The sequence below is a fragment of the Dendropsophus ebraccatus genome, chromosome 13 (assembly GCF_027789765.1).
Source record: "Dendropsophus ebraccatus isolate aDenEbr1 chromosome 13, aDenEbr1.pat, whole genome shotgun sequence".
NCBI classification, from domain to species: Eukaryota; Metazoa; Chordata; class Amphibia; order Anura; family Hylidae; genus Dendropsophus; species Dendropsophus ebraccatus.
In genome coordinates this window covers 23,075,402-23,096,209 of record NC_091466.1, presented here as the reverse complement: position 1 = coordinate 23,096,209, position 20,808 = coordinate 23,075,402, and the positions used below count along the sequence as shown (strand labels likewise).

Genomic DNA, 20,808 nt, shown 5'->3' with positions numbered 1-20,808 from the left:
GGAATGTGGAGAGTCTGACCTTTGACACAATATCATCTTGTTTCCGTGGTACCCAGGGGCGGATTAACTTTACCATAGGCCCCGGACTGTTCACCAAGCCTGGGCCCCTCCTCCCCACTGTAATTTTAGCATTGTGTTCATAAAACGGGTTAGATAATGTCATGTTGCTCAAAATTGTGCAAAATTGTGCTAAAAAAGAAGCAAATTTTCACAAATTATGGCAGAACTGTAGCCAAGAGACAATACACTACTAAAAATTGTAAGTCCTTTTGGGCAGTTATGGCCCCACAGTAGCTCTTTGCCCCAGGCTACCGCCTGAAATTGACCTATTGTAATTCGCTACTGGTGGTGCCAATAGCATAGTGCACCATTGAAAAAGAGTACATGCTACCAATATTTCTGCCTTTAGGATATGTTATAGACCCTCGCCTTCCCTTGAAACCACACCAACAACAAAATATACAGACTATGAAATGAAGGCACAAAACACAGGTTTTGGTGTTAAGATGGCCATAGTTTCATTTAAATCACAGGACTTAAGAAATCACAGGAGTCAGGTGAAGTGCTAGGTCACTGGGATTCATGGATACTGTGAGATCCCCAGCTGTCTGCCATAAACTTTCCCACGTTACGTCCTTGTGCGGGAGGGGGTTAAGGACTTAAGCAAATTTTATGAACATCGACCTGTGTCACTTTATTCATTGATAACTTGGGAATGCCTTTACCTATCCGGCTGATATTGAGACTGTTTTCTTGCGACATATTGTACTTAACATTTCTGGTAAATTGGAGTCGATACGTATAACAAATCTTTATGGAAAAAAAAAACTAAATAATATGAAAAATTGTGAAAATTTGCATTTTTCAAACTTGTACAGAAAATGGTTTTGCTACATAAATTATATATTAAATAGCATTAGCAACATGTCTACTTTATGTTGGCAGCATTTATTAAACTTTATTTAAATTTTTTTAGACAATAGGAAGCTTAAAACGTTAGCAGCAATTTTCCAGATTTTCACAAAAATTTCAAAATCAGATTTTTTTTAGGGACCTGTTCAGGTTTACCCTTGTTTCACACGTAGTAATAGTGCGGCCGTATGTACGGATGTAATAGTGCGCCCGTATATTTGAGGGTTCGTGTGTATGCTGTGAAGTATAGGATATGCGGCTGCACAGTGCACACTATGTATGAATCTACGGCCCTATCGTAAACGGACCCGTAAAAAATGAACAAGACCATTATTTGCGGCTGAATATGCGGCCGAGGATTGACAGGCGGTCCGTACAAAGTACTTCAAAAATAGCCGGGAATGATGCCGAATGCCGATGCCTCTAATAGTTACTATATTAAATTAATCAAAGACATTTTATTTGTAATCAAGACACTTTCGTTGATCAATAATTTATTTCTAACGAATCCATCATTTTGCAATTAAATATACTGTTAAAAAAAATAGATATATAAATAAATGTATATTTATCTATATATTTATTTTTTGACATTATATTTAATTGCACAATGATGGATTCGTTAGAATTAAATTATTGACAAACGAAACTGAATTTATTTCCAAGAAAATGTGTTTTATTCATTAAATATTAATTAGTACAGGAAGCACTATAAGCCGGTAATTCATATTCCCGGTAATAGAGCTTTCTGTACTAATCATCACTTTACTTTAATGAAAACATCAAATGTTTCTTCTAATTATGTTATGACAATAACATTATTAGAAGAAACATTTAGAATTATATGTGCGCTCAGCTGATTGGCTGTTCGGCTGAGCGCACATATAATGAGCCGGTCCGCAGTACAGTGACTTCATTGTGCTGCGGACCAGCGAAGAGGACACATCGGGGTGAGTATAGAGCTCTCCACACCCCCTCCCCGGCACTGCACCCCTCCCAGCAAGGAAGGGGGGGTCAGTTAACCCCTTCCTTGCTGGGATGGGTGCAGTCTGACATCAGTCTGGCCCCCCGGGGGTTAAGGGGGATGCAGTACATCCTCCCTTAACCCCTTGGGGGTCAGACTGTAAGCAGCGATCTGTAAAGATGCTGCATACTGTAAGGAGCACAACACCGCTCACAATGATGGGTGTTGTGCTCCTGTTTGTGTTTTTTTTTGTGTGTTTCTCCCTTTTTGTTTTTCAGATATCGGTATCCTGGGGATTACGTCGGATTCCATGGACTACGTCGATGACCAGCGGTTGTTCTTTGAATTTTTTTTTAATAAAATGGTCAATGAGGGTTGTGGGGGTGTTTTTATTTGAATAAAAAAATTTGTAAACTTGTGTCTTGTCTTTATTTCTTTACTTTATAGACTTAGTAGTGGAAGCCGTCTAATAGACGGAATCCATTACTAAGTTGGGGCCTAGTGTTAGCCGGTATAAAATGGCTAACACTAACCCCCCATTATTACCCCAGTACCCAATGCCACCAGGGGTACTGGGAAGAGCCGGGTGCCAGTGGTCCCGGAGCGTCAATATTGGCGCTCCTGGACCGGGCGGCAGCAGGCTGGTAAGATTTAGGCTGGGGAGGGCCTAAACCAATGGCTCTTCCCACCCTGGTGTTACCAGGCTGCTGTCGTTTGGTTTTTAACCCGGCTGGTTATAAAAATAGGGGGGACCCTATGCGTTTTTTTTTAATTATTTATTTATTTAAAAAAAAAACGCATAGGGTCCCCCCTATTTTTATAACCAGCCGGGTTAAAAACCAAACGACAGCAGCCTGGTAACACCAGGGTGGGAAGAGCCATTGGTTTAGGCCCTCCCCAGCCTAAATCTTACCAGCCTGCTGCCGCCCGGTCCAGGAGCGCCAATATTGACGCTCCGGGACCACTGGCACCCGGCTCTTCCCAGTACCCCTGGTGGCATTGGGTACTGGGGTAATAATGGGGGGTTAGTGTTAGCCATTTTATACCGGCTAACACTAGGCCCCAACTTAGTAATGGATTCCGTCTATTAGACGGCTTCCACTACTAAGTCTATAAAGTAAAGAAATAAAGACAAGACACAAGTTTACAAATTTTTTTATTCAAATAAAAACACCCCCACAACCCTCATTGACCATTTTATTAAAAAAAAATTCAAAGAACAACCGCTGGTCATCGACGTAGTCCATGGAATCCGACGTAATCCCCAGGATACCGATATCTGAAAAACAAAAAGGGAGAAACACACAAAAAAAAACACAAACAGGAGCACAACACCCATCATTGTGAGCGGTGTTGTGCTCCTTACAGTATGCAGCATCTTTACAGATCGCTGCTTACAGTCTGACCCCCAAGGGGTTAAGGGAGGATGTACTGCATCCCCCTTAACCCCCGGGGGGCCAGACTGATGTCAGACTGCACCCATCCCAGCAAGGAAGGGGTTAAGTGACCCCCCTTCCTTGCTGGGAGGGGTGCAGTGCCGGGGAGGGGGTGGGGAGAGCTCTATACTCACCCCGATGTTGTCTCTTCGCTGGTCCGCAGCACAATGAAGTCACTGTACTGCGGACCGGCTCATTATATGTGCGCTCAGCCGAACAGCCAATCAGCTGAGCGCACATATAATTCTAAATGTTTCTTCTAATAATATTATTGTCATAACATAATTAGAAGAAACATTTGATGTTTTCATTAAAGTAAAGTGATGATTAGTACAGAATGCTCTATTGCCGGCATATGAATTACCGGCTTATAGTGCTTCCTGTACTAATTAATATTTAATTAATAAAACACATTTTCGTTTAAATAAATACAGTTTCTTTGTTCAATAATTTAATTCTAACGAATCCATCATTGTGCAATTAAATATACTGTCAAAAAATAAATATATATATAAATATACATTTATTTATATATATATTTATTTTAACAGTATATTTAATTGCAAAATGATGGAATAGTTTACATTTCATTATTGAACAATAAAAGGGACTTTATTAGACAGAAAATGTGTTTTATTAATTCAATATATTAACCATGAGAGACATCGGCTATAGTGCAGAGGATCGCAAACCCCGGTAATAGCGAGTCATGTAAACTGTGTTCCCTGCTTTCCCAGATGCATCCAGAGGTGTTTCCATCACTTTCTTAACATTTTATTTGTTATTTTTAGTTGAACCAGATTTCCAAGTAAATGACCGTATGTTTTGAGCCGCATGTCTATTTTTTCCCACGGCCGGAGTTTCACCCGCACATTTACAGCCCAATAAAAAATACAGCCGCACAGTTACAGCGTGTGAAACCAGCCTAAAAGTGTATTTGAGGGGACTATATGTTAGAAAGCCCCACAAAGCACCCCATTTCAGAAACTGTACCCCCCAATCTCTGCAAAAGCACATCCAGAAAGTTTTTTTAATCCTTTAGCTGAGTCACAGAAATAAAAGCTAAGTGTGTAAGAAAACTGAAAATTTTAATTTTCTATGCAGAGATTTTATTGTATTCCAATATCTTTCATAATTATAAACCTATTACCAGAGAAATCCACCCCAATATTGATTGCCCCGTTTCTGCAGTTTATAGAAATACCCCATATGTGGCCCTATTGCGCTATTTGACACAACCACAAGCCTCAGATATAAAGGAGCGCCTAGTGAATTTCAACGCCTCAAGTTGGCAGAGGCTCTGGGGTGCCAAAACATAGAATACACCCCTAAAGGGACACCATTTACAAAACTATATACCTTAAGGATACACAAAACGTGTGACACATTTTCTCACGAGTACGGAAATACCCCCCATGTGGATATAAAGTGCCAAGCGGGCGCAGGACGAGCCTCCAAAGGAAAGGAGCGACAATTGGCTTTTGGAAGCTGGATTTCACTGGAATGAATTTCAAGGGCCATGTCGTATGTACAAAGCCCCCATACAGACAGTGTAAATTTCCAGCTACAGTGTGTGAGGTAAGTGGGAGCAGAGAATGAGGAAACATGGGATTGCAGGGAGCGTACAGAGCCCCAGCCACAGTGTGTGAAGTAAGTGGGAGCAGAGCCATGAGAAGACAAGATGACTGCAGGGATCCCTGAGCTAATACTCATCCCGTACGTGATAGATACGCTAATACTACACTATTATATGATAGCTGAGGTGAATGTGATTACATAAGTGTTATGTGACATGATAACCCCAATATTTTACTCCTTGAGGCTGCAGACATGTTTCTTCTAGATCTTCTTGTGAAAGAGAGGAAGGCAGAGACAAGACAGGAAGTTACCCCATCCTGCTCATACCAATAAACTATATACACCCCACCCTGCTCATATCAATACACTAGGCATATACAGTCTATATATATATCTATAAAGTATAATACACTGTGTATGGTGTTAAGCAACACCTCTACACTAATTTAAATCCTAGTCCAAAAACAAACTTCAGTTTTTAATATAAAGTCTACTCAATACCAATACTTACAAACAAATCTTTTTTTTTTTTTAATCATTTTTTTTATTATTTCACATTACGGAAAATACAAAAAATACTCATACATAGAATAAGAAACATAAAACATAAAATAGTAGCGCTTGCTAAGTGGTATCCCACACAGGTCAATATACATAAGACCATCATTGGAACATACGCATGTTACATAATACTTCTAGCTAGACATATCATAGCATACTAAAGCATAGCGTAACAGTAATGTCCCGATCAGGTTCAACAGCTTCACCATCATTTATCCCATCCCAAGGATATCCTAATCCTTAGGACGGACACACTCCTTTTTCCTATTATTGTTGGAACTAGAGATGACTGGGTATAAACTCCTCCTAGCAAGCGCTACCTATAGAATTACCCCCAATCCTGGATTTCTGTCTGTAGTGCTTTGATTTTCTCACTACCGAATATGGGGCAAGAACAGGGTACACTGTCAGCGTACCGATTGGTTCCCCCACAATGCAATTAGAGGTTGCGACTTAGTTGCCGTGGCACCTCGAGGCCTTCTGCACTCATCATGGAGGAAACAACCGGACTGAGCTCATGCTTTTATTGAAAATATAGGCAACATGTGGAGCTTTAGAGAAATGCACACTAGGTGGATTTTCTATGTAAAAATATGCATAAAATATCTACAGCAGAGGACAGGACCAGTAAAGTAGACAAGGTTTTAAAAATAAACACAAAGTTGATTCAAAATGAGAATTGCTCATTTCACGTGGATTTGCTTTGGAATATTTCTGCATCAAGTTCATCTGAATATATTTTACCCTCATCCTTGATGAGGCAACAGTATAGAATACAACTGCGTTGCTAGTGTATTGACTGTTACTTGTTACATCAATGCACTTTACCCTTGTGTTTTATTTGGCCACTATATATTACACCATAATGGGAAGGTGAGAGACATCTTATTCACCTATATTTAAATATTTTTGATTTCATATATCTATATTTCATATATCTATATTAATATTGCTTACTGTTTTTTTGCTGCTTATTCCCAGATGTCTATAAAAATGTACACTATCCAATGATTATGACACACTGTTTATCAATAGAAGATGAAAATAAATGGTCACTAAGGGATTTATTAGGAATGTTTGTAAATAATCTACCACAACATAACAGAATCATTTAAACTAAATGTCTTTAGCTTCTAATGAGGTATTTCCCCTGTGTATACCTTACATAGGGATATATAATAACCTGAGTAACTCTACCTCCTTTCAACATTATGAAGGCAAAGACAATAGAAGATTGTGTTATTTTTAACCAAGGCTCTATGGATTGTTTTTGAGATACATAAAAAGGTACAAAGAATTATATAGATACATTATGCTACATAACTGAAAAATACAGAAAATTTGTAGGAGTTTGAGCTTTTTAGATGAAGAATTTTTGTGACCACAACCTAATGTATAAATAATAAGAAGAAATACAATTTGTATACTGACTTGGCCTCTATTTGGAGAAATGGCACCAGTAAATAAAACTGTGGTTGAGGAGTTCATCTTATTGGCTTTTGCTGATTTGCATCAGATTCAGATTGTAATTTTCCTGTTCCTTCTACTGACCTACATCACATGTATTATGGGAAATCTTGCAATAATCATTGTTGTTAAAATAGAGCCTTCACTCCATAACCCAATGTACTTTTTCATCAGCGTGTTCTCCGCTTTAGAAATTATCTTTATTACGGTCACAGTTCCAAAACTTATGGATATGTTAACTGGACATAACAACACAATATCCTTCATAGGTTGTTTTACACAAATGTGTATCATCAACTCTTTGGGTGTCACGGAATGCTACCTACTTGCTGTGATGGTGTTTGATCGACATCTGGCTATTAGTAAACCATTACATTACCCAACTATCATGACAAATACATTTTGTGTTGGACTGGCTATATTTCCATGGATTTTTGGATTTACCAGTATTTTAATACAGACCGTTATTACGGCACAGTTGGAATTCTGTGGTCCTAATATTATTGACCACTATTTTTGTGACTTTGCTCCTTTACAAGGCTTGGCTTGTTCTGATGCTTCCTTTAGCATTATCTTTACATCGTTCGCAGCTGCTGTTGATATTGTTCCCCCTTTTCTTATAATCATAGGACTCTATGTCCGTATCATAATAACTGTTAGCAAGATCAAGAGTAAAGATGGGAAACAGAAAGCCTTCTCCACCTGCACGTCTCATCTCATTGTAGCCAGTCTCTTTTATGGTGCTGCTATGATTGTGTATGTCAAACCCGATGCCAGCTATTATGATAAGTACCTCACTTTTATTAGCACAGCTTTCACCCCAACAATTAATCCTTTTATTTACACCTTGAGAAACAGGGATGTGAAGGCAGCTTTCTGGAATTTGGGAAACTGAGCAACTATTTAACAAAACTTTTGATAAATGCTTGTATAAAGTTTTTTTGTTAACTTTTTCTATTAGTAATAATAGGCTCATTCTGTTTCCTTTTTTTCAGGAAATAATTATCAAGTTGATAAATGTATTATTTAAAATATTTATTTCTTTTTTTGTAACATTATGGTAAACCTTCGTTGAAACGTATCTGTTAAAAGTTTCTAAAGAGATAAATAATGTTTCTGGAGTTTGGTTAAGGTAAAGCTACTCTGTACCCACAATCTGACCCCCCCCCCCCCCCAATCAGCTTGTACCTTCGGATAGCTACTTTTATTCCATGATCTGTCCTGGGGTCTGTTCGGCAGGTGATGCAGTAATTGTCCAAAAAACAACTTTTAAACCTGCAGCCCCATGCCCAACGGGCGTGGCCTAGATTGTGTATGCATTAGGCTGGCACAACCTCTCTGTCCCTCTTCCCCACCCTTCTCATCATTAGAAATGCTCCAGGCAGATTGCCCCCTATTCATCACCTGTGTCAGCATGGCACATGGGCTGGATCGTTAAGGCACCTGTGCAATATTCAGAAAGGAGAAAATGTTCCAGTGGCATTCCTAATGATGAAGAGAGTGGGGAGGAGGGACGGAGGGGTGGTGCAAAGTTAGGCCACAGATATTATAAGCCATGCCCGTTGGGCACGGGGCTGCAAGTTTAAAGGTTGTTTTTTAAGACAGTAACTGCATCACCTGCCGAACGGACCCCAGGACAGATCTTGGATTAAAAGCAGCTATCCGAAGGTACAAGTGGTTTGGAAAGGTAAGATTGTGGAAACAGAGTCGCTTTAATACCATATAATATGCACAATATTTTGAAAAATGATGTGGAAAATTAGTATGAAAGGCAGAATTTTTGAATCCACCATTAGACTATGTTCACACAACATTTTTTGTTTTTAAATTACGTCCGTCATTTTGAGTTTAAAATAACTGACGTAATTTCGCTGTTTGGCCGCCCGTCAGTGCAGGGAGTGCCGTTGTTACATTATTCTAGTTCTAGTAGCAAAAGATGTTTGAAAATAATTGACACAATCATTATTTTGATGTCCACACAGACAACATCCGTCATTTAATATACTGTGTGCATTGAACGTTCATCACCCCATTGACTTCAATGCATTGCATTGAAGTCAGTTAAATTGCGGCAAAAACGGACCTTTTTAAATAGGAAAGGCGTTGTTGTGTGAACAGAGTCTTAGACGCGATGTAATGCTATGAGTTTATATTGCTTTGCTTAAATTGTTTCCAATATAAATGACCATAGGGGAAGCATGCTCATCTCACTAAGCTCTACACTACTTGGCACTAAACACACATTAGCACAGCAGGCCAATGCTTAAAAATTGTTCCTTTCTTCCTGGGCTATGGAGATGCCCTTAAAAAATTTTAAACAATTAAAGCTGGGCTCCTCTACAATGCATCCTGCTGTATCAGTCTCTTAAAGCCTGACAACAGTTAATATGACTGGCTGGGGAAAAACAGCAATACAGAGCAATATTTCATCCCAAGTTGGACTTTCTTAGCAAATACAACAGGTTAGGTCTGAACTGGTTTATGAGTTCAAAGATTTCAATTCAAAAACTTGATCGCAAACCCCAAGATCTAGATAAATACAACTACAAGCAAAGATGGACAATTTTATCACCACCACGGATGTGGATAAAGCCAAACCAGAAGAGTGTTTTGTCAGACCTGACCTCCTATAGTCAGTGATGATTAAGAGAAGCAATACATTTTGTCAATATAATATTAACACAGGTGGTCTTGGCCCAATTAACACAGACCTGAAGATCAATTTTATTAATAAAGCATCTCTCATAGGACCTGGATTGATTTGGAAGCGTAATTCCCACTATAACATGAAGATGACCCAACCTCCAGAAAGTTCAGCCTATCATTTATCAGTTCACTTATATATCACACTGACAAGATTAAGCATTTTACACCTTATTTACAGTTTATACTCTGATTTCAGTCCCTCACAATGACAGAGTTTAAAGTGTACGCACCCTGGATGAACAATGTTTCGCCCCCCCCCCCGGGACATTGTCCTGGAGGAGCGATCCACATATCCTTTACCGGCCGGGATCAGAGCTGTAATGGCGCTGATCCTTACTCAGCACTCGACTGCTTTTGGCTGCCGCAGCCAAAAGCAATTCAATGCCTATCTCATTAATCTATACTGTATAACTATACAGCATAGATCTCAATGAGAGATCACCATGCATATACTAGAAGTCCCCCAGGGGGCTTCTAGTATATATGTAAAAAAAATAAAAATAAAGTGTTATTATTGATTAAAAAAACCTCCCCTAATAAAAGTTTGAATCACCCTCCTTTTACCATGTTATAATAATCGCCCGAACTATTAATTTATCACATTCCTGATCTTGCGCTGTAAACGGCGTAAGCGTCAAAAGAATCCAAAAGTGGAAAATCGGTCGCATCAAATCCAGAAGAATTGTAATAAAAAGCGATCAAAAAGTCGCATATGTGTAATCAAGGTACTAATAGTAAGAACACATCATGGCGCAAAAAATTACACTTCACACAGCCCCATAGACCAAAGGATAAAAGCGCTATATGCCTGGGAATGGAGTGATTTTAAGGAACATATTTATGTTAACAATGGTTTATATTTTTTACAAGCCATCGCATAAAAGAAAAGTCATGCATGTTACATATCGTTGTAATCGTAACAACTTGAGGAACATATAAAACAAGTCAGTTTTACCCCAGGGCGAACGGTGTAAAAACAAACACCCCCAAAAAAACAAAATGCAGGTTTCTTTTTCAATTTCACCACACATTTATTTTTTTCTGGTTTTGCAGTGTTGTTTATGAAAAAATTCAGCCTGTCATTGCAAAGTACAATTAGTAGCGCAAAAAATAAGGGCTCATGTGGGTTTCTAGGTGAAAAAATGCAAGTGCTATGGCCTTTTAAGCACAAGGAGGAAATGAACGGATGTGCAAAAATTGAAATTTTTCTCTGTCTTTAAGGGGTTAAATGTAATACCACAAACAACTTGAAGATAGGAGTGGTGCTTTTTTTTGGAAAAAGGCAGCTGCTGTATTTTTTCTATGCCTGGATAACCCTTTTAATTAAAGTAATAAACCCAACAGGGTAAGTGTCAGGTAGGGTACTGGAAAGACACGTGACAAGTGCAGCCCTAGACTGGCACCCGCCCCAGCTGTCCCTACCTACTTGCCACAAACAGTACTAAAGGTTACTGCGGACAACTGGTCGACAGTCCTTACACTGAATAAGTGCAACACAAAACAAGACAAACAAACACAATAGAGAATGGTCAGAATATGAGGTCAGCAACACACGGGCAGCGAAGGTACAAAATCAGAATCCAGGATGCAAAGTCAGGGTACGAAATCCAAAAGGTCAGAATCACAACAACGAATAGTCAGGAGAACGCTAGGTCAAGGCACAAAGCACTATCACAGGCAATGCAATAAGACCAGGGGCAGATATTTATAGTGGACAGAAACCTAGGTGCTGACATTTAACTGGCTAGTTCAGCTGTCAGTCACCATCAAGGGTAGACCTGATGCCGATCGACCGGGGTTGGTGAAGCCCCGGCCGCGGCTACATACAAAACAAAGAGTAAACATAGCAGGCTTTCTTCCCTGTATTACCAAAATATTGTGAATTCCTTCATTAAAATTAACATGAAATAACCTCTTGTGTTTTTTCGTATGCACTTTTTAATTGTAAGTATCTGAATCTGTAACCCCATCCAACCTCTCCCTCTAGATCCAGAATGTCCATACCCCTCATCTACAAAAAAAATCATTTACTCTAACATAGTGCAGTCTTTTCCAGTATCCCTGTGTCAGAATCTTAGTGAATTCTTCCAGATTAATATTTCCCCATAATTCTGTGAATTCTGAACTCCCCTTTCCTTTACAAACCCTTTTTATTTCTTTCCAAACTTTACTACAGGCCGGGCAGTGCCTCTATTAGCCAGCGCGCGTCCCGTTGCCGCGCCGGCTAATTAAGCCTCTAAGTGCAGCTGTCAAACCTGACAGCTGCACTTACAGGCTTCAGACCTCACGTCCCTGGTGTCTAGTGGGACGGATCTCCCCCCCGCGATGCGATCGCGGGGGGGAGATCCATTCTTCTGCCCGTGCCGGGCCTCAGCGTCGGAATGACGCTGATCCCGGCTCGGCAATAGATTGCTATGGCCTGCAGCAGGCCATAGTAATCTATGACCGATCTAATTGATCTTTGCTGTGTATATACACAGCATTGATCTCTATGAGAGATCAGTGCTGTCTATATACAAGTCCCCCAGGGGGACTTCTAGTTACAGTAAAAAAAAAAGTAAAAAAGTGTTTTTATTAATAAAAAATCCCCTCCCCTAATAAAAGTCCAAATCACCCCCCTTTTCCCATTTTATAAATATAAATAAATAAATAAATAAATAAATAAACATATTTAGTATCGCCGCGCGCGTAATCGCCCGAACTATTAATTAATCACATTCCTGATCTCGCACGGTAAACGGCGTCAGCGCAAAAAAATTCCAAAGTGCAAAATTGCGCATTTTTGGTCGCATCAAATCCAGAAAAAATGTAATAAAAAACGATCAAAAAGTTGTATATGCACAATCAAGGTACCGATAGAAAGAACACATCATGACGCAAAAATTGACACCTCACACAGCCCCATAGACCAAAGGATAAAAGCGCTATAAGCCTGGGAATGGAGTGATTTTAAGGAACGTATATTTGTTAACAATGGTTTGAATTTTTTACAGGCCATCCGATACAATATAAGTTATACATGTTATATATCATAGTAATCGTAACGACTTGAGGAACATGCATAACAAGTCAGTTTTACCATAGGACGGACGGCGTAAATGCAAAACTCCCCGAAATCAAAACAAATTCATTTTTTTTTTCAATTTGACAGCGCAAATGATTTTTTTCCGGTTTCGCAGCATATGTTATGGAAAAATAATGCCTGTCATTGCAAAGTACAATTGGTTTCGCAAAAAATAAGCGCTCATATACGTCTCTAGGTGAAAAAATGCAAGCGCTATGGACTTTTAAACTTAAAATGGAATAAGCAAAAGTGCAAAAACGAAAATAGGCTTTGACCTTAAGGGGTTAAAGCAGCTTTCGTTCCAGCATATAGCATGCTTATGAGCCACAAAAAAAAACATTTGATAAGAAAAATAATACAATTTAAGGTCTGGGAGCCCGAACCCTCACTTTCTCATGGGTGGGCAGAAATGTGAATAGAGGGAAAAAAAACACTTAGTTTCCAAAATTTATAAGATACTACTATCACAAAAGTATGACTCAGTGACTGAAGATTATAAGAAGCAATGGGAGAATGATCTTGGCCCTCTGACGGAAGAATGGGATAGTGGGGAGGAGGGTTGTTTTATGCTTTATGTGGATGTTATGCATTTAATTCTGGAGACTTACACTTAGACTTAACTGATGTAATGCATAATTTCTTATTTAATTCTTTATTCTAATTTTTAATAGTGATAAAAAAAAAAAACATAGCAGGCTGGTTGCCGGGAACGCGATCGCCCATCGCCCCTACCAACCAGTCCCACTCATCAGCAGAACGTAGTGACGTCTGAGCGCGGCCCGAGACCAGGAAGTGCAGGACGGCTGCTGGGGACGCCGTCGCCACAGGACGCCGTTGGCATTACTTCCAGCTGGGCCTCGTGCCTCGGCAGAGGCAGGAACCGGGCGCGCGGCTCGATTGCTGACAGAACCCCCACTCTGAGGAGGGGCCTCTGGACCCTCACGAGGACCTCCTAGCTTGGTAGGAAACCTTAAATGAAATTTTCTAGGCAAATCAGGGGAATGGAGATCTTATGCTGACACCCAAGTATGCTCCTCTGGACCATAACCCTTTCAGTGGACTAAATACTGGACTGAGTTAGGCATCGTTCTGGAGTCCAAGATGCGTTCAATCTCAAACTCAATCTCCCCTTGAACCACCACATAGTTGTAATTTGTAGGAGACAGGATTATGGATTTAAATTATGGAGAAAGGACCAATGAACCTGGGAGCCAGCTTGGCAGAGGGTACGCGGAGGTGTAGATTTTTAGTAGCTAACCACATTTTATCTCCTATGGCATAGTCAGGTCCAGGACGAAGTTTACGATTTGCGAATCTTGTATATTGTTCCTGTGAGACAGAGTCGCCAGACTCTCTGCCCACACTGTGCACAGTTTCTTTGTCAATTTGATGGACATAAATTGTGTTTCGGCATTGGGTAACGCAGAATATTTGGGATAAAATGCATAACTACAAAAGAACAGCATCTGTTGGGTAGAGGAATTTAAGTGATTATTTAGAGCAAACTCATCGGTACAAGCCATCTGTAGGTATTCAGACCATTTAGCCTGATTGTCAGACACATGACATCTAGAGATGAGCGAACCGGTTCACCCGTTTTGGGATCCGGTTTGGATTTTCCCAAAAATTCGAGTCCGATCGGATTCGGATTTTTGGAAATCCGCTCCGGTTTTATTTTATTTTTTTCTTGCTTTCTAAAATGGCAGCCACCATTCTAAAAAGCAGGAAGTGTTCCGGGCAGGAAAAGCGCTTTACCATGATGCCAAGAATACATCCAATCAGCAGGGATCTTGTACTAGCCCACCCTTTGTGTGTCGTCGGTATTGCTTTAAAAGGAGCGGTCACATGACCGCACCACGCAGTGTGTAGAGGGAGATAGAGAGAGAGGATGCAAGCTGCTGTTGTGTACTACAGACTACTGAGGAGATATTGTGGGAAAGGAAAGGAAAGATTAGGAAAGCGAAGAGGAGAAACATCTAGTGATTGAGCAAGAAATATAGAGAGGGCGAAATATAGATAGATTAGGCATTGGACAGAAAAGGGTGCACGAAACCAAAACGTGCAATACAGATATACAAGTCCTATACTGTGTGTATATCACATCTGTCTTATCCTGAGAGACAAAAATACCTGGTTCAGGTGTATAGCACTGTATCTTAAAAAAAAAGTGCTATATACTCAATTTCTATACTTGGATCCTTCTGATTGATAGTGTGTATATCACGTCTGTCTTATCCTGAGAGATTAAAATTAGGGATGAGCGAACTTTTGAAAAGTTCGGTTCGGTTCGATCTGGCGAACTTTCGTGAAGTTCGGATTGGTCCGAACTGAACCGAAAACGAACCTTGCTTTAACGGCTGAATAATTGCAGCTACAATAGTGGGAGTGTGATAGGGTATAGTTTCGTTTAGTTGCAGTTGATATTACATTGAAAAAAGTAGGGGGGAAAAAGTGCAAAAATAATGAGAAAAAAAAATAAAATAATAATAATAATAATAGGAATAATATTAATAAAATATAGTGAATAAAAGTGCCAAAATAGTGACAAAAAATATTGAGAAAAAAAAAGTTTATAAGGAGGATGCGGCAGCACTTGATTGCACCCAGGCCAGTATTGTTGAGAAGAGACAAGTTGAGCAGCAGGAGGAGGCAGCAGTTGATTGCTCGCCTGTCAGGCCAATATTGTTGAGAAGAGACAAGTTTAGCAGCAGGAGGAGGCAGCAGTTGATTGCTCACCTCTCAGGCCAGTATTGTTGAGAAGAGACAAGTCAAGGAACAGGAGGAGGCAGCAGTAGATTGCTCGCCTCTCAGGCCAGTTTTGTTGAGAAGAGACAAGTTGAGCAGCAGGAGGAGGCAGCAGTTGATTGCTTGCCTCTCAGGCCAGCATTGTTAAGAAGAGACAAGTTAAGCAGCAGGAGGATTCAGGAGTTGATTGCTCGCCTCTCAAGCCAGTATTGTTAAGAAGAGACAAGTCAAGGAACAGGAGGAGGCAGCAGTAGATTGCTCGCCTCTCAGGCCAGTATTGTTGAGAAGAGACAAGTCGAGGAACAGGAGGAGGCAGCAGTAGATTGCTCGCCTCTCAGGCCAGTATTGTTGAGAATAGACAAGTTGAGCAGCAGGAGGAGAAAGCAGTTGATTGCTCGCCTCTCAGGCCAGTATTGTTGAGAAGAGACAAGTCGAGGAACAGGAGGAGGCAGCAGTAGATTGCTCGCCTCTCAGGCCAGTATTGTTGAGAAGAGACAAGTTGAGCAGCAGGAGGAGGCAGCAGTTGATTGCTCGCCTCTCAGGCCAGTATTGTTGAGAAGAGACAAGTTGAGCAGCAGGAGGAGGCAGCAGTTGATTGCTCGCCTCTCAGGCCAGTATTGTTGAGAAGAGACAAGTTGAGCAGCAGGAGGAGGCAGCAGTTGATTGCTCGCCTCTCAGGCCAGTATTGTTGAGAAGAGACAAGTCGAGGAACAGGAGGAGGCAGCAGTAGATTGCTCGCCTCTCAGGCCAGTACTGTTGAGAAGAAACAATTTGAGCAGCAGGAGGAGGAGGCAGCAGTAGATTGCTCACCTCACAGGCCAGTATTGTTGAGAAGAGACAAGTTGAGCAGCAGGAGGAGGCAGCAGTTGATTGCTCGCCTCTCAGGCGAGTATTGTTAAGAAGAGACAAGTCGAGGAACATGAGGAGGCAGCAGTAGATTGCTCGCCTCTCAGGCCAGTATTGTTGAGAAGAGACAAGTTGAGCAGCAGGAGGAGAAAGCAGTTGATTGATTCCAGTCCAGTATTATTGAGGAGAGGCTACTTGAGGAGGAGGAGGCAGCAATTGATCGATTCCAGGCCAGTATTATAGAGGAGAGGCTATTTGAGGAGGAGGCAGCAGTTTATCGATTCCAGGCCAGTATTATTGAGGAGAAGCTACTTGAGGGGGAGGAAGAGGAGGAGGCAGCAGTTGATTGATTCCAGACCAGTATTATTAATTGAGGCATGATTCATCTTCACAAAAGTCCGCATCTCAACGCTGTGGCAAGAGAGTCTCGTTCTTTGCGGTGTTACAATGTTACCCGATGCACTGATTACCCTCTCTGACGCCACACTACTAGCTGGGCAGGACAGCAGAGCCAAGGAAAACTCTGCCAGTTGAGGCAAAATCTCCAGTTTCTCTGCCAGCAGAGCAGTTGATTGATTCTAGGCCAGTATTATTAAAACAGACTACTTGAGGAGCAGGAGGAGGCAGCAGTTGATCGATTCCAGACCAGTATTATTGAGGAGATTCGACTTGAGGAGGAGGCAGCAGTTGATCGATTCCAGGCCAGTATAATCAAAAACAGACTACTTGAAGAGCAGGAGGAGGCAGCATTTGATTGATTCCAGGCCAGTATTATCGAGGAGAGGCTACTTGAGGAGGAGGAGGCAGCAGTTGATCGATTCCAGGCCAGTATAATTAAAAACAGACTACTTGAAGAGCAGGAGGAGGCAGCATTTGATTGATTCCAGGCCAGTATTATTATTGAGAAGAGGCTACATGAGGAGGAGGAGGCAGCAGTTGATCGATTCCAGGCCAGTATAATTAAAAACAGACTACTTGAAGAGCAGGAGGAGGCAGCATTTGATTGATTCCAGGCCAGTATTATCGAGGAGAGGCTACTTGAGGAGGAGGAGGCAGCAGTTGATAAATTCCAAGCCAGTATAATTAATAACAGACTACTTGAAGAGCAGGAGGAGGCAGCAGTTGATCGATTCCAGGCTAGTGTAATTAAAAACAGACTACTTGAAGAGCAGGAGGAGGCAGCAGTTGATCGATTCCAGGCCAGTATTATCGAGGAGAGGCTACTTGAGGAGGAGGAGGCAGCAGTTGATTGATTCCAGGCCAGTATTATGGAGGAGAGGCTAATTGAGGAGGATGAGGCAGCAGTTGATTTAAGAAGTTAATTTGCACACAGAAGAACCCCGTCGGGATTTGCGGTGCAAGATTTCACTACTCTCATGATATCCACAAAATACCTCAAGAACAGTTAGTACCCGCTCACAAAACGGTGAGTAGTGTTCCTTGGCACGGGTGCCAGGGATAGAACCCCACGGCTATAGTTCACAAAAGGTGAAGGTTGGGAATTTTTAAGGTGATTTTTTTAAAAAAAATTGGGGTCTAAGGGGGGAACATTACTTAATAAGTTAAATTACGGATTTTTACGTTGGGCACATATTTAGGATATTAACCCCTTAAGGACAGAGCCAATTTCGATTTTTGCGTTTTCGTTTTTTCCTCCTTGTGCATCAAAGGCCATAGCACTTGCATTTTTCCACCTAGAAACCCACATGAGTCCTTATTTTTTGCGTCACTAATTTTAATTTGCAATGACAGGCTGAATTTTTGCATAAAGTATACTGCGAAACCAGAAAAAAATTCAAAGTGTGGTGAAATTGAAAAAAAAAATGCATTTTGTTTATTTGGGGGAAATGTGTTTTTACGCCATACGCCCTGGGGTAAAATTGACTTGTTATGCACGTTCCTCAAGTTCTTACGATTAAAACAATATATAACATGTATAACTTATATTGTATCGGATGGCCTGTAAAAAATTCAAACCATTGTCAACAAATATACGTCACTTAAAACCGCTCCATTCCCAGGCTTATAGCGCTTTTATCCTTTGGTCTATGGGGCTGTGTCAGGTGTAATTTTTTGCGCCATGATGTGTTCTTTCTATCGGTACCTTGATTGCGCATATACGACTTTTTGATCGCTTTTTATTACAATTTTTCTGGATTTGATGCGACCAAAAATGCGCAATTTTGCACTTTGGGATTTTTTTGCGCTTACGCCGTTCACCGTACGAGATCAGGAATATGATTAATTAATAGTTCGGGCGATTATGCACGCGGCGATAGCAAACATGTTTGTTTATTTATTTATTTGTTTAATTTTATTTATAACCTGGGAAAAGAGGGGTGATTCAGACTTTTATTAGGGGAGGGGGCTTTTTATTGACAACAACACTATATATTTTTTTTTTTACACATATACTAGAAGCCCCCCTAGGGGACTTCTAGTATATACACTTTGATCTCTCATTGAGATCTCTGCAGCATAGATATGCTGCAGAGATCCATGAGATAGGCACTCGTTTACTTCCGGCTGCTGCAGCCGGAAGTAAGCGAGTGCTGAGCCGGGGACCCCGGCCAGCTTCAGAAACGGAGATCGCTCCTCCGGGATAACATCCCGGAGGAGCGATCTCCGCCACTAGACACCAGGGAGATGCTGGATCCGGTAATCGGATGCAGCTGTCATGTTTGACAGCTGCATCTGATTACTGCATTAGCAGGCACGGCGATCGGACCGTGCCCGCTAATACCTACGGTCCCGGGCTACAAGCGGCACCCGGGACCGCCGTGGTTCAGAGCGGGGTCGCCGTGCCCCGCTCTGAACGCCCTTACCGGCAATAGGGGGTGCCTATACGCCCTTTGTCGTTAAGGAGTTAAGGTCAATTTCTTGGACACACGGATTGCCATGCAAGACGGGTGACTGATGACTTAGTCATTCACATCAGGCAGGGGGGTGGTATAATCTGATGTAATCCAGGCACAATTCATCTTAACAAAAGTGAGCATCTCCACACTGTGGCAAGAGAGCCTCGGCCTTTGCGGTGTTACAATGTTACCCGCCGCACTAAATACCCTTTCTGACGCCACACTACTGGCTGGGCAGGACAGCAGAGCCAAGGCAAACTCTGCCAGTTGAGGCCAAATCTCCAGTTTTTCTGCCCAGTACTGCACGGGGTCGGTGACACTTTGGGCCAGGGTGGATTCAAGGTAGGCAATGACCTGGTGGCTGAGCTCATGCTGGTCCACACCATGAGTCCGGTGCTGTGTCCTTTCTTCACCAGCTGGCTGCATGAAATAGCTCATGAGGGCTTGCAGACTGTAGCGACTTCTGACGCCTCCACTAGTGGTGGTGGGAGTGGAGCGCGCTGGTTCCCCCCAGAGGATGTTGTCTGGGCACCTGGCTGGTCTCGCAGGTAAGTTGAGACCAACTGACTGGTGAGCATGTCCCTGTAGTACACCAGTTTAGCCTCCCTCTGTGATGGCAGGAAGAATTCTGCCATTTTGCGGCAGAAGCGAGGCTCAAACAGGGGGGCCAGCCATTATTGGTCCCTCTGGCGGATGTCCACAATCCGGCTATCATTCTGCAGACACTCCCGCAGACACCTTGCCATCTGCACCAAGGACAATGAGCGCCTCTCTTCTCCACTGTCCTCGGTATAGTTCCAGGGTCTGCTGAGGTCTTCCTGCTCTTCCTCTACCACCTAATCCTCCATCTCCTCCTGTGATGGAGAGGCAGAGAAGCCAGGTGGCGGTGTGCAGAATGGCTGGAAGTAGACATCTTTCTCCTCCTCAACCTCCATCTGCACTTCATCCAGCTCTGGGTTCAAGGCGATGTTCAGCCTTGGAGTTGTGGCCTGGGAATCCTCGCTGATGATGTTGGTCAGCGCACTTTCCAGAACATGGAGGAGTGGGATGATGTCGTTGATCCCATAGTCCTGCCTGCTCACAAAGAGAGTTGTGTCCTCAATAGGGATCAACAATTGGCAGACTTCCTGCATTAACTGCCAGTGTGTTACTTGGAAGTCGCAGTGTGGCGTGAAGCTGCCTTATTGCCCCATGAGGTAGTCTGTTATGGCTGACCTTTGCTCGTACAGGCGGTCAAGCATATGGAGGGCAGAATGCCAGCGTAGGAGTGGCTGAAATGTTTGCACACTCTACATGACATCCTCATAAAGTCATGTAGTGCATGAAATGATCGGAGAAACCTCTGCACTATGAGGTTGATCACATGTGCCATACAAGGTGTATGAGTCAGCCCTCCCCGCTGAACTGCAGAGACAATGTTCCTCCCATTGTCCGCTAGGACACTTCCCACCGTTAGCCGACATGGGGTCAGCCACTCAGCTATCTCCTCCCTGATGGTCCAGAGGAGCTCCTACCCACTGTGGCTTCATTGACCCAGGCTCACCAAATGGAGAACAGCCTGAGAGCGGCGGGCCTGACATCGGTGATAAGACACTGGGTCAGGTTGGACTGCAGTGGTGGTGGAGGCAGAACTTGTGCTACCCGCTGCTGGCTCCCTAAAGCACCGTGAAG

The 20,808-nt window shown here is 42.1% G+C and overlaps 1 protein-coding gene across 1 annotated transcript; it reads left to right on the top strand.

Annotated features, from left to right (window-relative positions):
* The first annotated feature begins 6,901 nt into the window (after positions 1–6,901).
* On the top strand, positions 6,902–7,813 carry LOC138770499 (olfactory receptor 6N1-like). Its single transcript, XM_069949605.1, has one exon. It carries the CDS (start codon positions 6,902–6,904, stop codon positions 7,811–7,813), a length of 912 nt encoding a protein of 303 aa, XP_069805706.1.
* The last annotated feature ends 12,995 nt before the right edge of the window (positions 7,814–20,808 follow it).

Bases quoted from the DNA above. Each gene is read 5' to 3' on its own strand.
- LOC138770499 (XM_069949605.1), top strand. From the start codon at position 6,902: ATGGCACCAGTAAATAAAACTGTGGTTGAGGAGTTCATCTTATTGGCT.